This window comes from Nyctereutes procyonoides, unplaced genomic scaffold (assembly GCF_905146905.1).
Source record: "Nyctereutes procyonoides isolate TBG_1078 unplaced genomic scaffold, NYPRO_anot_genome, whole genome shotgun sequence".
Classification (NCBI taxonomy): Eukaryota; Metazoa; Chordata; class Mammalia; order Carnivora; family Canidae; genus Nyctereutes; species Nyctereutes procyonoides.
This window is the reverse complement of record NW_026575037.1, coordinates 18,487,113-18,503,369: the sequence shown is the minus strand read 5'-3', so window position 1 is coordinate 18,503,369 and position 16,257 is coordinate 18,487,113. Positions and strand designations below refer to the sequence as shown.

At 38.0% G+C, this 16,257-nt stretch overlaps 1 protein-coding gene across 3 annotated transcripts in view; it reads left to right on the top strand.

Annotated features, from left to right (window-relative positions):
• SYT14 (synaptotagmin 14) overlaps positions 1 to 16,257 on the top strand; it is a 135,401-nt gene that overhangs the window by 56,663 nt on the left and 62,481 nt on the right. For all 3 annotated transcript variants that reach the window (XM_055319374.1, XM_055319373.1, XM_055319372.1), the window contains exon 3: positions 13,235 to 13,506. In XM_055319374.1, coding sequence (XP_055175349.1) covers positions 13,235 to 13,506 — 272 coding nt within the window. The remainder of the gene's footprint in view (positions 1 to 13,234; positions 13,507 to 16,257) is intronic.

Below are 16,257 nucleotides of genomic sequence, written 5' to 3'. Positions count from 1 at the left end.
ACAACTTGACAAAAAATTATGCAACAATAATAGCTGAATGGCAGAAGCATGTACAGGAAGTACAAAATGCCAGACACAAAGGAGTATATACTGTATGGCCCTGTTTGTATGAGATTCTATAAAGGGCATAAATATGGTGAAAGAAAGCAGGTCAGTCGTTGGCCTGTGGCTGGACCTAGGGGAGACGAAGGAACTTGAGAGAACTTCGAGGGATGGAAACCTTCTCCTATGTGTGCCGGCATGAAAACAGAAATTGCTTAAAATTATTTTTAATCATTCATTAACATTAAATATTTTCCATAGGTAAAATTGAATAGCATTGAACACAAACACAAAATGGAAAATGAGAAACAAAAACATTGATTGAAATTGGCAGTGTAATTCTGGGCGTGCTTTCAAAATTCATCTAGGAGTCTATCAAGACTCTTGCCTTTTTCAGTTTGGAAAACAATTAGACTTAAAGTCATATGAAGTTAATTTGAGAAGTCATGGTATTTGATGCATATTTGTGTTTCAAAAATTGTATTGGGGATGGAAATATTTTCAGGCCCCACAGCCATTCTCGGTGACACTAGTCTGGCAGTTTCTCTCAAGTCCTTACATCCAGTCAGACCATTGGCAAGCCAGTAATTGATATTAGATCTTACTCTAAGCAAAGTTGAAAACCAAATGGGCTACTAAGAATTTTACCTACCGAGAGATTTTCCTTCCATATTATTTTTCAGGGCCTCCTCTGAAAGGATTATAATACCAGAACATTCCACCTCTGATGGTTTTGAGTTATCATTAGACATAATGTTTTAACCCTCAGTGTACCCATGAGGCAGCGCATGCAGGTTAAGCAAAATACAGCCGGCATTACTCTAATACCTGGTATCGTAGGCAGGTATTATAGGATACCAAGTATTATAGGACCAGAGCTTACTTGGTCCTCATCCAGTATCTGCTAGTTTCCCTTGATGTTGGAGTGTAGCGTGACATCCCCAACTTTATAGCTGGATGATCATGTGCTGTCTACTTCATACTGGACGAGTAGGATCGTGTAGCTCCCTGGTATCTCTTGATCCTCCAGTTAGTTTCTGTTTGATATCAATAGTAGGCCAGGAGTTGTTTCTCAAGAACAAACAAACCACTTTTCATTTCATTTGAACAGGTTATGACCTTTTATCAAAAGTCAAGAAATGAGAGACGGTGAATTGGTTTTTCACTCAGAAAATAGATGTACTGAGTAGTAAGATTGTACCGGTAGAAAGTCAGAAGCTATGTGTGAAGTATGTTTGATTCAGAAATTTTTTCAAACATCAGGAAAATAAGGTGAGAAAGAATAGTAAGAGTTTTAAGGCATGGTTCAAAAATAATCTGAACCCTGTCTTATAATAAAATGTGCTTGGAGGTGCAAAAACAAAAAAAAATTTAAAAATCTATTCAGGTCCTCTGCCCATTTTTAATGGTTCTTTTATTAATGTTTTTGTTTTGGTTTTTTTTTTTCCTTTGTGCTGAGTTCTGTAAGTTCTTTGTATATTTTGGATATTAACCCCTAATCGGATATGTCATTTACAAATATCTTCTCCCGTTCAATAAGTTGCCTTTTGCTTTTGTTGATGGTTTCCTTCACTGTACAGGTTTTTAGTTTTGTGTAATCCCAGTTTAATTTTGCTTTTGTTTCCTTTGCCTGAGGAGACATAGCTAGAAAAATGTTTCCATGACCGACGTCAAGGAAATTGCTGCCTATGTTTTCTTCTAGGAGTTTTTTATGGTTTCAAGTCTTTCAAGTCTCATTTAGGGTTTTCTTTCTTTCTTTCTTTCTTTCTTTCTTTCTTTCTTTCTTTCTTTCTTTCTTTTTTTGGTGTTTTTTTGTTTTATTTTGTTTTTTTGTGTTTTTTTGTTTGTTTGTTTTTTTGTTTTTGCTTTTGTTTTTACCAATTTTGAGTTTATTTTTATATGGTGTGAGGAAGTGGTCCAGTTTCGTTCTTTGCAGGTAGCTGTCCAGTTTTCCCCAACACCGTTTGTTGAAGAGACTGTCTTTTCTACACTGTATATTCTTGCCTCCTTTGTTGTAATCAACTGTAAGTATGAGTTTATTTCTGGGCTCTCTCTTCTGTGCCACTGATCTCAATGTCTATTTTTGTGCTAGTACTGTATTATTAGCTTTGTAGTATATCCTGAAATCTGGGATTGTGATACCTTTAACTTTGTTCTTCCTCAAGATTGCTTTGATTATTCAGGTGTGTGTGTGTGTGTGTGTGTGTGTGTGTGTGTGTGTTGTGGTTTCATACAAATTCTCGTTTTATTCTTTTCTAGTTCTGTGAAAAAAATGTTGATATTTTGATAGGAGTTGCATTAAATATGTAGATTGCTATGGGTAGCATGCACCAAATACCCATATTAAGCACAGTGCTTAATATAAGCAGAATATTACAGTACTTCAAAGAGGTAAATATCCAATGGGGACCATAGAGAAATATAAGTGGTTGATAAAGATGTGCTCCTCCCTACATACAAGTGAAGTGCAAATTAAAACAAAATGCCAGCTTTTACCCATGAGACTGGGAATCAGATTTAAAATCTTAGAAGCAAAAATGTCAGCAAAGATACAGCAAAAAAAAAAAAAAAAAAAAATCTAGAGTCCTCCAATGCAATTCTAGCGTCAGAGCTTCTCAGTACTTTTAAGCATCCTCACCTACTACAGGTATTTGAAGACCATTTGGTTTCTGAGTCTTTAAAGGTCAAGTGTAAAGCTTACTCCACGGTACCCTTGATCATTTGGAAAGACTTATGCTGCTCTGGGTGCTACTCAAAGCTGAAAGCTTTTTATTTACCTTATAGAGGGATCAAGGCTGTATACTCCAATACAGAATGTGCTGCTTTCAGAATATAAAAAGGCCAACCAAACTTTTTATCTCCTCCTTAGTGGGACACGGACAAGGGGTAGTAAATTCTCCTTGACTTTGGGAGGAATATTCCATCACACTCCTGTATCCTCAGGCATTTTATTGAGGAGGCAAGCCCCTGTATTTTCACAAGATTGAGTTCTCAGTTTTGTCACACGTGTGTGTTTTTACCAAGGCACTTCAACCTCTCAACACTTCTACTCTCCGGGACCAAATAGCTTGCTGTCATTCAGAAGGGGGATCAAGGGGAGGGAGTAGGGAATGTTGAGGCAGCCAAGGTCTCTGCAGAGCAGATTGTGGCATAGAACAAGAATATTTTATTCTATGTTTCCCTGAAGCTGGGAAGTAGAAGTATTGCTGTCTTTGCCAGGTGAAAACAACATGTTACTTTTGTTCCTCTGGATTGTTCAAAGGAAAAAGCATTTGCTGCGTAAAAGCTACATATCAAATACCAAGGCTGTTTTAATTTGCTTAATAAGGAGACTCCATCTGGAGTGGCAACTACAGTTAAAGTCATCTTCTAATTAGAAGTTTATGATAATCTGCCATCATTTTTTTCAAGCGTATTAATTTTCACAGTGACCAAACTAGTGAAGACAAACTTGCAAGTCTCAAATCTCTGATGGTAGGCTAATCTCTCCTTTTCTCATGGGACGACTTGTTGCTAGAGAAAGGAAGCTCTGGGGCCTTCTAGCAGTCCCTTCCTGTACCATGTAGCCATTGCACTGAAAGCAGAAGTGCGGATTTTGCCAGTTGCTAAGAGTATACATTTTAATTATAAACCTCCAGACTGGAAAAATAACAGCAAAGTGATTGCTTAGATTTATTCTTAGATATTTGGTGTTATCTGGTACCATTACGTATGGGATTGTTTTGAAATTTCACTTTTTAATTTTTCATTCATATGTGTACAAATTAGATTTTTTTTACATCGATACCATATCCAGTGACCTTGCTAAGTTTATTTACTAACTCTAATAGATTATCCCTAAAGTATTTGGAGATTTCTTTATCTCACTCATCATCTGAGAGTAATAACAATTTTACTTTTTTTTCCTCACTTATTGCAATGGCTAGAACTTCCCATACATTGTTGAATAGAAGTGGTGATAATAGTCATCCTTGTCTCATTCCCGATATCAGAGGTAAAGCTTTCAACATTTCACCGTTAAATATGTTTGCAATAGGACTTTCAAAGATACCCTTTATGGGATAAAAGAAATTCCCTTTTAGCCCTCACTTGTGCAGAGCAAAGATTTATCATGAGTGGATAATGAGTTTTATCAGGTGCTTTTAAAAAAATGCTTTTTAAAAATTGGTCACAGTTATCACATTAATTTTTACCTTTATTCTTTTATCCAGTACATTAGATCAGTTTTCTACCACCTTTCATTTGTACAATAGCTCTTTATTCCTAGTATAAACCCAAGTTGGTTGTGATGTTGTTCCCTGTTTATGTGATTTGGGGTTCATTTGCTAATATTTTGTGTAGAATTTTTATGTCTGTGTTCATACGAAGGATTGGCTTATTCTTTCCTTGTAAGAGATTTTATCTGGTGTCAAGTTTGTGCTGACTTCAGAAGATAATTTCACAAGCGTTCCCTCTTTTTTATATTATCTAAAATATTTTGTATAAAATTGGTGATTTTTCTTAAGTGGTAAATTTACCAGTGAAGCCACGTGGGCCTGGACTTTTCTTTGTTAAGAAGGTTTTAAAATACGAATTTAATTTCTGTAATAGGCATAAGATTGTATAATTTTCCTGCTTCTTCTTGGATCTGTTTAGGTTTTATTTCTTGAGGAATTTGTATCATAAGAGTTTCAAATTTTCAAAAGATACAATGGTGTTTTTTTATGGAAAATTTTTGTAAACCCTCACAAAATTAACAAAAGTTGGAAAAATAGTACAAAATCCTTTTTACCCCTTGCGCTATTTCAGAGTAAGTGGCCTGCTGACCTGATGCTTTATCACCCACAAGTACTTTAGTGTATATTTTCTACAAGCAAGAATATTCTCTTACACAACCATAATATGACCATAAATATAAAGACATTAACATTGCTTTATTAATGCCGTCTCATCCTCAGAATCCATTCATGGTCAACAGTTGTCCACATAATGTCTGTATAGCAAAAGAATCTAGTTCAAAATCATGCATTGTCCTATCTCTTTAGTCTCCGTTCAAGCTAGACCAGTTGTTCAGTTGTTCCTTTTGGAAGATTATAGGCCAGTTATTTTCTAGAATATCTGTGTTTGTCTGATATTTCTCATGATTAGATTCAGGTTATGCATCTGTAACTGGAAGACCAAGGAAGTGGTGCTTATTCCTCATTGCATCCTGTCAGGTGATGCACACTTTGATTTGTCGTGTTACTCATATTGTTCACTTTGATTTTTTTTAAGGAAGTATGTACTCTTGATAGTCAAGTACTTTGTAACTATGTATATAATCTATTGTTAAAAATTCAGTTTATTCATATATTTACATCTCGTTGGACTCAAGTTTTCCTCTTGTCCTCAATGTGTTATAATCAGTTACTTCAACTATTGTGAAGCTCACATTTGGGATTTGTTCACTGCAAACCCTTCAAGCTGGCTTCTCTGCCTTTTTGACATGTCCCCATCATTTTTTTTAAAGATTTTATTTATTCATGAGAGACACAGAGAGAGAGGCAGAGACACAAGCAGAGGGAGAAGCAGGCTCCATGCGGGGAGCCCGATGTGGGACTCGGTCCCAGGACCCCGGGACCACGACCTGAGCCAAAGGCAGATGCTCAACTGCTGAGCCACCCAGGCATCCCCCCATCATTCTTTGAATATATTCTTACTCTCGGCTTTCTTTCATAGCCCAGAAATTTGCTGTTTCTTCATGGAGTCCTGGTTCCTTTTAACAAAGAATACATTTAGAAGTCAAGATCTGGGCACTAGGTGTGTACACTGCTTTTGAGGTGTTGTTCTTTTTATTTATTTATTTTAATAGTAAACTGTGCCTTAGTACAGGCACTAGGGCTTGCCCATGGTGTTCTTGATGTATAAAACCTGGATATTCTGCTAGTTCCTCTTGAGCAATAACATCAGGAAATTGACAGCTAAGTGGATGTTGGACGCAAGCTCATCATCTGTCATCTTCACATGGCCAGGGCCACTGCCAAACACAGTACCTTCTTCATCTGGAATTAGCTGGTGGACTTCACTTCATCCACTTTGGCTACCATGTTCTCATTGTGGGTCAGCGAGGAAGAGAACTTGCCAACCTTACTCAGGCCTGGGCCCAGGATTCATGGGATCTGCTTGAGCAGAGATTCTGAAGGCAAAAAGCCATCATACTTCTTAATCAGCTTCTAGCTGAGCTTCTTAAACAGGATTTGAACTCAAAACCCTGAGATCAAGACCTGAGCGGAGATCAAGAGTTGAACGCTTAACCAGCTGAGCCACCCAAGAGCCTCTGTTGAGATATTGTTCTTAAACCCTCTCGTTGGACAGAGCTAGGATACTTAGGAATGGGTGTGTATATGTGTATGCAATTATATGCATATTTATGCCAAATTTACATTATGTTTAAAAGCTGAGTTTACACTAATATCCTCAGTTCCATCCAAGAACACAGTTCTAGATTTTTCCCATTCCAATATTTGTAACTTCTTTTTCCAACACTGAGAAACAGACCTGGCTTCCATTAAACTTAACATATTTACTATTCAATTATCCCCCCACCCCCAGTCTGCATGCATGCCCCCTCACCCTCTTTGGGCTCTGATATCTCCTGTAGCCTTTCCTACTTGTGGATGTCCTCATGACCCTCAGAATGTGGGTTCTGACACACCAGACCAGCTTACCATCAACATTGGATGTCCTCACCACCCTACCAAAGCTCTGACTTCCTGCGTGGGGTCTGGCACTATGCTCCAAGACTGTCCCTATACCCCACACAGTTGTCTTCCTCACCCTACTTGGGCTCTAACACCACACTCCAGGTTAACCTCATACATGGTTACCTTTCCATCCTCTTTAGGGTCTGGTTTTCCTGTGTCAGGCCAACTGTTCTGGTGCCTTCCACTCTGCCCAAGCATGCCTCTTTGTGGGTTCCCCTGTCAGTCTCACTGGGCTTTGACAACCCACGCCAGTCCCCTTCTCTATGGCTCTGGTCCTACTCAGGCTTTGAACCCTTACTTCCTTCATTGAAGACACTCTGCTCATCCCTATTGGGCTTTGTTGCCTATGCCAGGCTGCCTCACCATGGGGAACTTTCTTATCCTGTTGGGGCTCTGGCTCTCCATGCTGGGCATTTCTCACCCAGCTTGGGTTCCATCATGCTGTTTAAGGGTACCCCATGGTTGGGTGGTCTCTTTACCCCATTTGAGCTACGACACCTCACCCCCCTATATGGACATGGATGCCCTTCTCATCTCTCTTGGGCTCCAAGATAGTATGCTGGGCTTCTTCCATAGGTAAACCGCCCCCTCATCCCACCCAGGCTCTGACATAGGGCTCTGGGCCATCACAGCTTCCTGTGCCTCTACCAGGGCAGACTATTGCCTCCTTCCACCCCGCTGATAAGCTTTAGGACTGAAATTTTCAAAAAGGAAAAGACAAAAGAAAAGCTTGCTATCTTTTACATATCTGAAGGGTTTGAAATGATGTCTTCTTTTTTATTCCTGATATTAATACCATCTCTCTTTCTTTCTGACTAGTCTCTTCCAGCAATTTATCAATTTCATTCGTGTTCTCAATGAATTTTATTTTGGTTTACTAATGCTCTCTATTAGGTGTATGTTTCCTATTTTATTTCTGCTCTTTATTATTTAATTCTTACTCCTTTCTTTGAGTTTAACTTGTTTGTTTTTTAAGTTTTTAACTTCTTGAAATGAGTAGGTCTTTGTTTTCAGCCTTCCTCACTCCCCTCCTTCCCTCCCCAACATACACACTTAGCCTGAAATTTGCCTTCTAAGCATGGTTTTAGCCACATTCCACAATACTTACACAGATTATTTTTATTGTCGTTATTTTCAGTACATTTCAGTACAGTATATGTGATTTCTTCTTTTGCCCATGGAGTACTTAAAAGTATATTTTAATTTCTGGTTATTTTATCTAGATTTCTATAGTTTTTTAAGTTATATTTTTGTGATTTCTAGTTTAATTTCATTGTGGTCAGAAAACATCTTTATACTTCCAGTTTTGTGAAATATGTCAAGCCTTAAGTCCTTGTACAGTATGTGATCAATTTTGGCAAATTTCCACAGATACTTGAAAACTGAAATCTGTAGATGTAGAATGTTCACTCTTTCTAGAGCTGAGGTTCTGAAACTTAGAAAACCACTGTTAAATATGTTAAAAACTACAGGTCATATTCCAGATATGCATGCTTCCTGGCTTTTTTTTTAATAAGGTAGGAAGATAATTTGCCATCTTTTGTGGGTGCTCTACAAAATGCAGATGGTAATATAAAATGTTTAAAATATTTCCATGTGTGAGCCCTTCAATGTATATATCATTTCCACAAACTAGGATGTGGAATTAGGTTGTAAAATTAGGGAAAAAGTAATAGTAGGGCATCATCATTTTGATGGTGTAGATTTCACATATAAGTGACATTATATAGTATTTTTCTCTTTCATCTGACTTATTTCACTTAGTATAAGTGAAATACCCCATTCTGAGGGTCATGAGGACACCCTCAAGGCTCATCTGTGTTGTCGCAAATAGCAGGATTTTCTTCTTTTTGGGGCTGAATAATAGTCCATTGTGTGTGTGTGTTTCTATATATCTTCATCCATGGATAAAGAAGACGTGGTATATGCATACAATGGAATATTACTCGGCCATTAGAAATGACAAATACCCACCATTTGCTTTGACATGGATGGAACTGGAGGGTATTATGCTGAGTGAAATAAGTTCAATCGGAGAAGGACAAACATTATATGGTCTCATTCATTTGGGGAATATAAAAAATAGTGAAAGGGAATAAAGGGGAAAGGAGAAAAATGAGTGTGAAATATCAGAAAGGGAGACAGAACACGAGAGACTCCTAACTCTGGGAAACGAACAAGGGATGGTAGAAAGGGAGGTGGGCGGGGGTGGGGGTGACTGGCTGATGGGCACTGAGGGGGGCACCTGATGGGATGAGCACTGGGTGTTATTCTATATGTTGGCAAATTGAACACCAATAAAAAATAAATTTATAAAAAAAAACAAATATATCTCTTCATCCATTGGTGGACACTTAGGTCATTTGCATGTTTTGGCTATTATAAATAATACTACAGTGAACATGGGGTGCAGATACATTTTCGAGATAGTGATAAATACCCAGATAAATATACAGAAGTAGAATTGCTTGATCATATGCTAGTTTGATTTTTAGTTTTTTGAGAAATCTCTGTACTGTTTTTAACTAGCTTTACTAGTTTACATTCCCACCAGTAATGCACAAGGATTCCATTTTCTCCCCATCCTAGCCAGCATTTGTTATCCATTGTCTTTTTGATATTAAGCATTCTAACAGGTGTGAAATATCTCAGTATGCTTTTGTTTTGCATTTCCCTAATGATTAGTGATGCTGACCACCTTTTCATGTATCCGTTGGCCCTTTGGATGTCTTGTTTGAAAAATGTCTATTTACTTCCTCAGCCCATTTTTAAATCAGATTGTTATTTTGCTCTTAGGTAGTAGGAGGAGGTCTTTATATATTTTGAGTATTAACCCTTTATTAGGTATATGACTTGTAAATATTTTCTCCCATTCCATAGCTTGTCTATAATTCTTTTGATAGCAGAAGCTTTTTATTTTTATATAGTCCCACTCATTTATTTTTGCTTTTGTTGCCTTTGCTTCTGACATTGTCAAGATCACTGTGAAGGAGCATATTCTCTATGTTTTCATTTAAGATTTATAGTTACTTCTCCAACTTGGGTGCCTTTTTAAAATTTTTATTTATTTATTTTTTGCTTAATTGTTCTGGCTACAACTTCCAACTCTATGTTAAATAAAAGTAGTAAAAGTCAGCATCCTTGTCTTGTTTCTTATCTTAGAGGAGAAGCTTTCAGCTTTTTACTGTTGAATATACTGTTAGCTGTAGGTTTGTCATATATGGCCTTTATTATGTTGACTAACATTCTCTCTCTACTCGAGAGACCAGTTGCTCAGCTGGTCTACCAGTTGCTTGAGAGTTTTCGTCATGACTGGAAGTTGAATTCTGTCAAATGCTTTTTCTGTATCTACTGAGATAATCATATGATTTTTATCCTTTATTTTGTTAATGTGTTATATTACATCGTTGATTTATAGATGTTATACCACCCCTGGATCCCTGGGATAGATCCCAGTTGATTGTGCTATATGATGCCTTTCATGTATTGTTGAATTTGGTTTGTTGATATGTTGTTAAGAATTTTTGCATCTATATTCATTAGGGATATTGGCCTGTCGTTTTCTTGTAATGTCCTTGTCTAGCTTTGGTATCAGGGTAACGCTGGCCTGGTAAAATGAGCTGAGATGTCTTCTCTCCTCTTCTGTTTTTTTGTAAGAATTTGAGAAGAGTTATTATTAATTTTTCTGATGAAACCATCTGGCTCTGGACTTCTGTTTGTTGGGGTTATTGATTACAGGTTTAATCTCCTCATTAGATATTGGTCCTTTCAGATTTTCTATTTCTTCATGATTTGGTAGCTAGTATGCTTCTAGAAATATATCTGTTTCTTCTAGGTTGTCCAGTTTGTTGGTATATAGTTGTTCATGGTAATCTTATATGCTCTTTTGCATCTGTAGTATCAGTTGTAATGTCTCCATCTTCATATCTAATTTTATTCATTTAAATCCTCTCTCTTTTTTCCTTGGTGAATGGCATCTACCCTCTTCCATGTAGATACAGACATTGAAGCTGACTGCATCTCCATCTTCACCTTGATAGCTTCTAATTAATCTAAGTGAATTATGGTAATCCCATTCACCCATCAGAGATGGTTTGAGGAGTAGGTATGTACCCAGTTCTTCCCAGTGCGATCTGTGGGATAATAAGCTGAGCAATCTGAGATCTGAGAAAAATCGCCTTTATTTATTTATTTATTTATTTATTTATTTATTTATTTATTCATGAGAGACACACAGAGAGAAAGAGAGGCAGAGACACAGGCAGAGGGAGAAGCAGTCTCCACACAGGAAGCCCGATGTGGGACTCAATCCCGGGACTCCAGGATCACACCCTGGGCCAAAGGTGGGGCTAAACCACTGAGCCCCCCAGGGATCCCCTTTCTTTTTTTTAAAAAAAAAAAAGAAAAGGTTGGGGCACCTGGGTGGCTCAGTAGTTGAGTGTCTGCTTTGGCTCAGGTTGTGATCCCAGGGTCTGGGGATCGAGTCCCGCATCAGGCTCCCTGCAGGAAACCTGCTTCTCCCTCTGCCTATGTCTCTGCCTCTCTGTGCCTCTCATGAATGGATAAATGAAATCTTTTTTAAAAAAATATAAATTTTAAATAATAAAGGTAAAGGAAAAGATGGTAGGCTGACTCCTAAAACCACTACATTGGGAAATTTTTAATTGACTTAATGTTACAGCAAATATTAGGTATTATCATTTAATTTATAATTCAATGGCTGGTTATACATTTTTATGAGGGGAAGATATTGGTTAAATAATTTTAAAAGTATCAATAGAGAATATATTTGGAAACAACAGAAAATCCAACTATCAGTGTTTTGTTGTTATGTTTTTTAACATAGAGGGTTTTGTCTCAGGCTTCCAGAAGTTTAAAGATAGCTACTTAGTAACGTTTCAGTTACCCAGATACTTTGTATCTTTCTACTTCTTCCTTAGCTCTTATTGTCATGCTTGTTACTCGGTAGTTACAAGATGGTCGCAGCAGCTCCAGGCAGGAGGAAGGAGAAAGAACGAAAAGGGCATGCCAGCTCTGCCTGCTTTTATCAGGAAAACCAAAGGTTTCCTGGAAGCCCCTCTCTGAAATCTGGGATATTGTGTTTTATTTGCTACTCCTGGAAGCCCCTCTCTGAAGTATGGGATATTGTGTTTTCTTTGTTACTAAGTGCAATATATCAGTTCAATCTATCTTCCTTCTCAAATTTAGCTTCCAGTATGTTAATTCAGTAACTTTTTTATCTCTTACGTTTTATAAACCAAAGTTATATGTTAGACTGACTAGGTAAGACATTTAGTTTTCTTTTTCTAAAATTAGGGCTTCTGAGCAGATATGTAAATTTGTGCTAAGTTCATGCAAATTAATATTTTTCATTTGAACCAGGCATTGTGATAATTTTTAAGTGAGCTTTGTATTTCTTATGTAAAGTTTTACTGTCTTAGGAAGAACAGAAGACCTATTGAGCATTTGAACTGAACTCCATTATAAGAATTATAATACAAAATACCTTTTTTTTCAGGGCCTCTTTTAAGAACGGAGATTCACAGTCCATTAAAAGAAAAAATGAGCAGTGTTTAAATTTAATACCTGATATTGCATTCAGGATTTATCTGCAGAGACTTAGCTACTCTTAAATTGTATAGTCAACTCTATTTTTTTTTACATCTCCCGCCTCCCCCACCTCTCTCCTGTTCACAGACGTATTTATTCTGAGTTGCTGAGACAGATCATTGAGGTAAAAATTAAAAGGATCATTTAAGACAGAAAGAAAACGTGGTTTCAGATTCATTGCTGGTGGTAGCGATGCCTGCTGTAGACAAGGTGGAGCCGTGCTTTAGAAGGAATGGGGATGCAGGGTGCGGTGGGGCAGGCAGTGGCCACCTGATGGTGGAGACAAGGCAAAATGTAGTATCCAGTTTCTGCTCATCCATGGGGATTAGGCCCGGATTCACAGTGCACTTCATTGTAGGATTCCGGCTCGAGGGTGAATGTGAAAGAATGGTTTCTGACACTGCTGAGCTGGTTGCAAGTTTAAGTTCATCTCAGTAGTTGAAGAAAACAAATGACACTTTTATGTTTGTTGTACCTCGAGTGGCGAGAGAGGCCACACATCATAGGGGAGTGTGTAAAATATATGCATGCTTTCAAATTGTTGTGAAAGAAAGAACTAAGTAAATAAGCTATTTCCCTAAGATTTACCACTCTCCCATTTTTTATGGTATATCCCAGCATTTCTCCGAGTATGTGACTTTTATGTTTCCTAATCCTACTGTGCAGGAGAGGAATGGGAAACCAGACTATTTTATTTCTGCACCTCTCAGGAAAGAAAGAAACTCATGAGTGGATCTAATAGTTACCTTGCCACAAATTTTTTTAATCCGTTTTTTTTTTAAGTTATATACAGTAATTGTGGACTGTACTGCATGTTGAGGCTAACTGGAAATAGTGACCAGATTCTTAATCATTGTCAGGAAACTGCATTCAGAGAATGAGAAGAACACCCCCACTGGATGAATTGCAGCCACCACCATATCAGGATGACAGTGGTTCTCCCCATCTCTCATGTACGCCCTCAGAAATTGGGGACAGTAAATGTGAGTTTTCCCACTGCAGCAACAGTCCAAGATGCTCATATAACAAGTGCCCAAGTGAAGGAAGCACAGGTCATGAAGTAGAAAGTTTTCCTAATAAAGGATACGAAGAAGATGTTCCAAGTGACAGCACTGCCGTCCTGAGCCCTGAAGTAAGTAACACAGCACACAGAGCTTTTTACATGGATGTTACTGGAGGATGATAATCCTGTGCAGCTCCTCTTGGTAAGAAGGTTTGACCACTGTCCTGTCCCTTGTGGCTTACGGTACCAGTATTATCCTTGATCTCATCTTTATCCTGCAGACTTATCAGGACTGTCCCTACCATTCTTCACCCACCACCCCCCCTCTTTTCCCCAAAGGGAAGAAAAGGAGAGTAATTCATGAGATACTGAACCATTATCTCCCCCACACACCCCAGTTTCAACCTCAAAATAGGTCTGTTTTTATTTTCACATTTTATACAAAACATTCTGGAATTACTTACCTGCTTCTTCCATCTTGAGGTCCCTATTTTTGTGCTTTTTATTTTTTTAATTCTTTTATTTTGGATATTTTTACTCTGGGGGGGGGTCACTCACTCATGTTTTATGGGTTTTTCCAAAAATAATGTTTTTGCATTTTCATATCATGGACTAAGGAAGGGGTAAGTGATGCTCAGCTTCACTAATGAACGCATCATGCTTTTAGAGTTGTTGGTTGGTTGTGTTTTATTTCCTATTTTGAAACCAAAGTGTGAAAATGACAACAAAAATAGGTGTGTTGAACTTTTGAAGTCTTTCCATGTTCTTAAAAGGATTTGTTTTAATCTTCCTTTTATGATGATAACTATAAAGGTAACTTAAAGGTTTCCATTAGGTGGTATGTACTTTTAAGAACTATTTCTTTTAGATTGCAGGTTTTTACAACTTTTTTCCCAGACAACATTTCATAATATGTAGTGTGTCAGTGTTCTTACTGGATGAATTCTCATCTGTTGTCAAAATTAAATAATGGAAGTAGAGCTATGAACAGAATTCCCTTAGTTTTTAGGGTTTTTTCTTATATGATTTCTAAACCCACATTTTATCTGTTGCTACTTTTCTACTATTTCTACCATTCTAATATTCTATCTAACTTAGGAGAAAATTCCACACTGGAATTTTCAGTTTAATACATCAATATTTCATGATTTTCTGCAAAGAATATTTCTCTGTCCTGTGCCTGAACATATATGAGACCGTAATTGCAGAGGTTTACACACCAGATAGATAGCCAGCAAGCTAGCAGTGAAGCCTGGATTGCAGAATTAACAACAATGCTGGCTGGCAACGATTATGCCAGCAGCTTTGCTATAAGCCTTCCAGTCAGCACATTTCATTTTAGTAACATCATCTTCAGGAGGTTATTTCCATTTTACAAAGGAAAACATTAAGACTCAGAGAGCGAAGCAGTTTGCCCACGTATATGCACCTCTCAGATGGTGGAGCTGTCATCCAAACCCAGGTGTGCCTGACTGCAAAAACAGTGCTCTAACCAACTGTATTCTGTTGCCCCGCCTGACCTAAATCATTGCGTGGGAAATTACGTCAATGTGTTGGTACTCCCCCAGTACACCACCAGGGAAGCTATTTCAGAGGACTCGTGGACCGAATTCATATGCTCAGATTACGTGTGTGTGTGTGTGTGTGTGTGTGTGTACGTGTGCGTATGTGTTAATCTATTTCAGATATGAAGCAAGAAGTAAGGGGGGAGCAGGATGAGATAGGTTACCACACTTAGGATAGGATGCCAGTAGGTACAGGTGGCAGGAACACACTGTGTGAGCCTTGATTTAGGTAATGCCCAGATGCCCTGTCCCTCTTTCTGCCCCATCATTATTTCCTTTATACGGTGTGGTAACTAGGACAAGAGTTGAGATTTTTGTAGATAATGTGTACACCCAGTGCAGGGCTCGTACTCATGACACCCAGATCAAGAGTCGCACGCTCTCCTGCTGAGCCAGCCAGGTGCCCACGAGTTGAGATTTGAACAGGGGTGCCATGGGCCAAAAACCTGGCTTTCGGGGAGAGATGCAGGGACAAGTACTTCTGGTCAGTGGTGATACTTGCCAGTTAGACTTTTTAATTTGCATCTCCATATAAGGAACACATGGGTGACAGAGCTATTAGCTCAGAGGTGACATGATCATGGTGTGGGCCTAACAACCCTTTCTCTAAGTAGAACTCATTTTTTCTGTGATATTTTTGACTTACTGACCTATCTTTGGCATATATTCGAGTTATTAATGTAGTTACTGTCTGTATTTATTCTATCTTCTGAATTTTGCCTGTCTCTCAAATTACTGCCTTATTCATTATTTATAGTTAATATAGCCTTTGAGCTTTGCCCATATTTCAGAGGCTGCCAGCTTGCTTTCTGCTAACACTTATGAGTCTCTTCTATCCTGCTTGTTTTTGTGTCTCTACAGAAGAATGGAATATATTCAAATACTGCAAACGCACATTATATCAGCATCTAGATGCTTTTATAGCCCGTTAGTATAGAGTCCAATCTTGTGTTTTTTCAAGATTATTTTGCTTCCTACTGTTCCTTTAATAGATGTTATTTATCAAATAGAAAATTCTTACTTTCCTCTTGTTTTATCCAGGATATTAGCTGTGTTAGAGCCCATCCACATACATGACTGAACTGGGGTAGGAGTGAGGGTTCCAGAAAGTTCCCTGGCACGGAGGTCACAAACTCTATTAATGACCTATTGCTAGCTCACACTGATTCAAAACTGTAATTCAGACCCCTTGAAAGGAAGAATTATTTTCTAGTTGCCTGTCACAGAACCCAAATAGTAGTTTTTATCTGTAAAGGACCCCCCTTTTAACCCTCTCTGGAACCTTAGGAAATTTTTACTTCCTTGAAAACCATAG